The sequence below is a fragment of the Carya illinoinensis genome, chromosome 15, assembly GCF_018687715.1.
Source record: "Carya illinoinensis cultivar Pawnee chromosome 15, C.illinoinensisPawnee_v1, whole genome shotgun sequence".
Lineage (NCBI taxonomy): Eukaryota > Viridiplantae > Streptophyta > Magnoliopsida > Fagales > Juglandaceae > Carya > Carya illinoinensis.
In genome coordinates, this window is record NC_056766.1 from 38,939,606 (window position 1) to 38,945,160 (window position 5,555).

At 36.1% G+C, this 5,555-nt stretch overlaps 1 protein-coding gene across 1 annotated transcript; it reads right to left on the reverse strand.

The window, feature by feature from the left end:
• Nucleotides 1-2,879: 2,879 nt before the first annotated feature.
• On the reverse strand, nt 2,880-5,128 carry LOC122295589 (purple acid phosphatase 17-like). The gene is made up of 7 exons (XM_043104666.1): nt 4,641-5,128; nt 4,277-4,433; nt 4,051-4,158; nt 3,749-3,876; nt 3,500-3,628; nt 3,266-3,333; nt 2,880-3,203 (listed from the first exon to the last, which is right to left on the reverse strand). The coding sequence occupies exons 1-7, from the start codon at nt 4,833-4,835 to the stop codon at nt 2,990-2,992; spliced, it is 999 nt and encodes a 332-aa protein (XP_042960600.1). The 5' UTR covers nt 4,836-5,128; the 3' UTR covers nt 2,880-2,989.
• Nucleotides 5,129-5,555: the final 427 nt, after the last annotated feature.

Here is a 5,555-nt window from a genome sequence, read left to right on the forward strand (position 1 = left end):
CACGTGGTGCGTTGCTACAAGACATGGAGCATACACCACGTGTTGTCCCTTCACAACACTACATCGCATCACAACTACACAATTACGCACAACACTTCACTTTACAACTACGTAGCGAACTCTACAATACTAACAGCATAGTTTACAATCTATCAACTAACATTTAATATCAATAACGAGAGATAGAAGATTATACAATCGTCGAGATAACCCGTGCGTTGCTTGCTGCCTATCACGATCAAAAGCGTTAGAAAAATCGTACGTTGCGGTTAAACCGTGTACAGTGGTTGTTTGAGCTACTAGAGATGGCTGCGGATGTGGATCCGAGCTGGGAAAGATTTGATCATGGTCCTAGAATGGTAGCCTCATGGTGGTGCCAAGGTGGCACGTGGTGGAGGCACGGTGGATTGTGGAGGAGTTTGGGCCGTGGGTCTCAACCAAGGAAAATGAAAATAGAGGCTTGGGCGGTTGATGGCTGGCCATGGAGGGCTTGAGGGAGGTGTGGTAGAACTATAGTGGTGAGGTGGTAGCTGTACGGTGGTCCACAGTGGTAAATCTGGCGGCGAGGTAGAGGAGAGGCTGTGAGAGAGTGGGGGAGAGTAAGAGAGGTGGGGACTTTGGCTGGGCATGGGGATGGCTAGGGGAGATCGTAGTGGTTAGGGGAGGTTGTTGGTGGTGGTGTGGGTAGCTGTGCACGGCAGTGTGGGTGGAGAATCGGTGCATTACGTATGGGTTGTGTGCGTGCTTGAGGTGGTGCAACAGAGAGGGAGAGAGCTAGGGGAAAGGGGGAACCATGGAGGTGGAGCCCTTGAAATAGTGGTGCCGGTAGAGGTGTTTGGTGGCCCAGCTGGCCAAGCACGGCAGCCAAGGAGGAGATAAATAGGTTTTGAAACCCATTTCGATTGAGTTGCCGTGGGAGGAGAATGAGAGCTGCGTGGAGCTCACCAGTGCGAGAAGGGACTCACTAGAGGGGAAGGGAGCTGCCGGTGGCAGAGGTGAGGTTGGGTAGCACTAGCTGGGCTGAAGAAGACGCATGACGGAGAGAAGAGAGAGCTTTTTGTTGGGTTAGAGAGAGAGAGAGAGAGAGAGAGAGAGAGAGAGAGGGGTAAGAACTTGGATATTTAATCCAGACCATTCATCTTGGGATCCACAAAATGATCTAATGATGAATTTAAATACTGATTTGAAAATGTATAAGTATTTATTTAATTTAAAACACTAAGAGGAATTAAGATGGAATATTATTTTATGAACTAAAGTTCATAAAATAATATTCTTTTATCATTAATTAAAATGATGAAGTCTTGTTAATTACTTAAAGAGAATAAAATAATTTAAATTAATTTAGAGTTTTCAACATATTGAAATATCATAATATTTTTAAATAATTAAAATCATTTAAATTAAATAGTTTTTCATAATTATAATATTTTTAGAACTCTTCAAAAATATTATAATTGTGTTATTTAGAAAATAAAACTTAATTCGATAATACTAAAAATATATAATATTTCTAGGATATTTAAAATATTTGTAAGTTTTATAATACTAAACTTGTTTTAAAAATATGCTTGATAGATTTTAAAATCTTGCCGAATTAAAAACGAGACTCGTAAAAAAAAAATTAAATAAAAAAAAAAAAAAAAAAAAAAAGGGTGGGGTGGTGAGTTGTTACCCCTATAATTTTAAAAAGTATTTCTTAAGAAAACAAAAATCTTGAATAAATAATAAAGAAGTGGTTAGAAGTATCCGTACGTACTCTTTTAAATGCCACCCGACCTAATTGCCCACTTTCTGTAAGGTTGTCTCCTACCTCTGCACCTTCATGTCTTTCTTGAATCTCTCTTCATGTTCAATCAATGCTTCTCCAAAATTTCTTCCTGTTTTAGTACCTTTGATGGATCTACGTTATAAAATATTGGTAGAACCAATTGTGGCTTTATTTTTTTTAACAGTCAATGATCTTGCTCAGTACAATGGTCGAAATCCTTAACTTTTCAATAGTTTTGAGAAATGCTGATAAAATCTCTTCTCCCATTCTAAGCTTGTTGTCTATGTAAGTGTTCATTCCCTTTCGATTCAAAGCGTCGTATAGATAGTAGTAAAACCATTTAGAGTATCTTCACCTCTAAAACTCAAGAATACTTGGTACACCCATGGACGGGCTGAGGAAGAAGAGGAAGAGGAAGACCCACCTTGGAAGGCCATGGAAGATCAAGTTCTGATTACTACCTATGAAATATAATTGGAGAACAACTATCTCAAGTAGTGCCGATCGAATTCCATCATAAAAATAGAAAAATGATTAGCTGTGCTGGAATAGTGGTAGGCATATTCTTCAGGACGTGGTGCCCGAAAATTGAATATTTAAGTCAATAGGTTCCAGCAACATCTTGGGTGCATTAATTGGGAATTGGGTTAAATTAGAGATGATGGCCAGAACAGGAACACAAGCACTATAATCTAGTCCAAACGATGCAATCAGGATCATCTTCAGTGTACTTAAAATAGATTGTTCTCATTCATTTATTATGAAACCTTATGTATTTTGATAATTTTGTTTTTAAGATGGATTAAATTGGCTAGAGAAATGTTCAAAACACCCAATGTGTTACAGTAAATGAATACCATCACTTTACGACGCAAGTGAAATGGAAATGATTTGGAGCCTCCATAACATGTCACTTGTTTCTTGATTTAAAAATACTAATGTTATTGAATTTTTTTTAATTTAAAAAATATATATTTTTATTTTAGTACGTACATATTATAATATATAAATAAAATAAAATAAGAGGAAAGATAGCAGGCAGAGCCTTTTTTCAGAGGAGAGGACTAAATTGTGTAGTTGGGACTTCATATGCTCAAAATCGGGGCAGTTGAAAGGAAAAAAGTGATCTAGTAATTCATTAATTAATCACTAAGGCATACAAAAATCCAGTCCATAACAAGGTAAGTTTACATTGTGCTTTGCTTTAGTGGCAAAACTTCATGTTGATTGGTGAAGTTGCTTCAATGTTCTCCATCTGTGCAAAATCTTGCCAAAAACATCATAGAATATAATTTCTGCATCCATCTTGTTCAGCTGGACAGACATGAAACCCTGTCCATCATAGAAGAACTTCAGACCATCTCTACTCAGTCCTTTAATGTCTCCTCTCCATGCCTTAGACCCAGCTCCACTAGTTAGAAATTGTATAGGGCTGCAACAAGTTTCAGCATTAGAGCGATTTTAGACAAGGGTGTAAATTCCGATGTTGTTTACCTGTCTGTGTCACGTATGTGCTCAAGGCAATGGTCATGCCCATTCATGTAAAAATCAACATTGTTGGCCTGTTATTTTGAATGACATTAACAGAATTTAGCTTCAATGAACTGATTTTATCGCTTTCTGCCGCTTAATGAGGCAGAAGAAAACAAAAGAACAGAAATTCTGAAGCCCTTTTGTTCTTCCATAGTATATAAGAAATGAAGAGTTGTTTCTGACGATGTTATTAACCTGAAGCACTGGGAGAAGCCACTTTGAAAGTTCCTTTGTATCACCATGATGTCCAACACTTTTGATGGAATGGTGACCAACAACAATCTTCCATTTTGCTGTTGACTCTTTCAATGCCAATTTAACATCCTATTACAAAGGTTTGTGAGCAATATAGAAAGTTTGATTCATTAAAATTGCTCCCAAAATTTGATATATTCCATAAAAAATAAAAATAAAAAAAAAAATAAAAAAAAAAAAAAAAAAAACCTTTAATAGTTTTGCAATGTAAAGCTTGCGAGAGTGGACGCCCCGCCAATCATAAGTATGGTCCTTTGTATCAGTAAAGTATGCCTTGACAAAAGGAGTGGTGTCCACAAATATAATCTCGGCTAATCCTGCAAATCACAGACATAGAGGAAAACTTAATTTCATTGGGTGCCAATCCTAAGCTAGAAAAAGGATCCTCTCAATTTGAAATGGATAGCATCTGTTTAGTCTAAAATATGGTGAATGTTGGACATTTCAGGTTATGTTGACATGTGAAATGTATGAATGTAAGATCAATTTACCAGAATTCACAATAAAAGATCTCAGGCAGAGCCATCTGCTATCAATTTTCCTGAGGAGAGGGCTCAATTGTGCTTCTGCATTGCCCCTATAATCATGGTTGCCCAAAACTGCATAGGAATTAAACTGAATTACATCATACCTTCACATTGTTATAGATAAGTAGAAGAAAAAAATATTGTAATTTTTTGGTTTATCCATCTAATTTAAGTTGAAGTTCGAACTTACCACTGTACCACGGTTTCTGCAGGCTGTTGGCTGTGTATACTTTGGTAAATGATTCCTCAAATGCTGTGTCCTGTTCACTAGTCAATCCATTATCATAGAAATTATCTCCTGTTGAAACTACAAAGTTGATGTCTAGCTTCTCTCCAATCCTTCCCATCTACAAGCAAGAATCATAACAAAGCATACTCTGTGAGCGCATTAGAATACAAGCATGACTCATCACAAAAGAGAATCAGAACAAGTTCTTTCTTTTCCTTCTTGAGTTTTTCTCTAACCCACAAACCATAAGTTATCGGAAGAACTTGACTTGGATTTGAATCTTACAAGCACCTACAACATAATAGAGAAGACAAACAAGTAGTACCTGATAAGCAACTCGAGATTGGTTGAAAGCCCCTCTTCTTCCCCAGTCCCCAACGACCAAAAAGCTAAGGGACCCATCACTTTTGGTGGGGTGCTCAAACCTTTGAAGCTCTGCAGATAAATGGAAGAAGCAAAGGCCAAAGGTAATGGTAAAGAGAAGGTACAGAGCCACAATTTTCTTACAGCGAACCGCCATTAATGGCACTTCAGAGGAGGTCGAAGACAGACCCAGACACCTACAGGATAGTAAAAGTAGTCGCAAAATGGAAGAGAATGGTGGGCCAAACGTCAAAAGTCCGTCTTTTATTTATTTATTTATTTCTTATAAACGGAAAAAGTCGGTAATGTTAGGTGGTAACTGGGGGAAGACTAAGACTGGTCGTTGGAATTGATGGACCCAAAAAAATGGATACGATTCCTTCAAGGAATATAAAACTATTAAAACTTCGTTGATCAAAACTACAGGAATCATATTCGAACAGAAACCTTTGGCGTCTAAGAACATGGTATTATATTATATTCCAAGAGTGTGTAACAAAATGAAACCATTGTTATGACATAACAACATCAAAGTATACGACGTAGAAATGATAATTAAAGTGAAAGTTAAATAAAATATTATTAAAATATTATTTTTTAATATTATTATTATTTTAAAATTTAATAAAATTAAATTATTTATTATATATTATATAAAAATTTAAAAAAATTATAATAATAAAATAAAATAAAATCATTTCATATTCAAACGAGGCAGGAATCTACCTGATCAGTATAGTATTTAAGATAAACACTTTTAACAAACCTTCTGAAAAAGGATAAATTTTATTAAGTGCATCTCACCTTTTTATTAAAAAAATAAAAACTTGTACAAAACTTACGCAAGTATGTCTTCTTTATAATTAAAACACGTGAG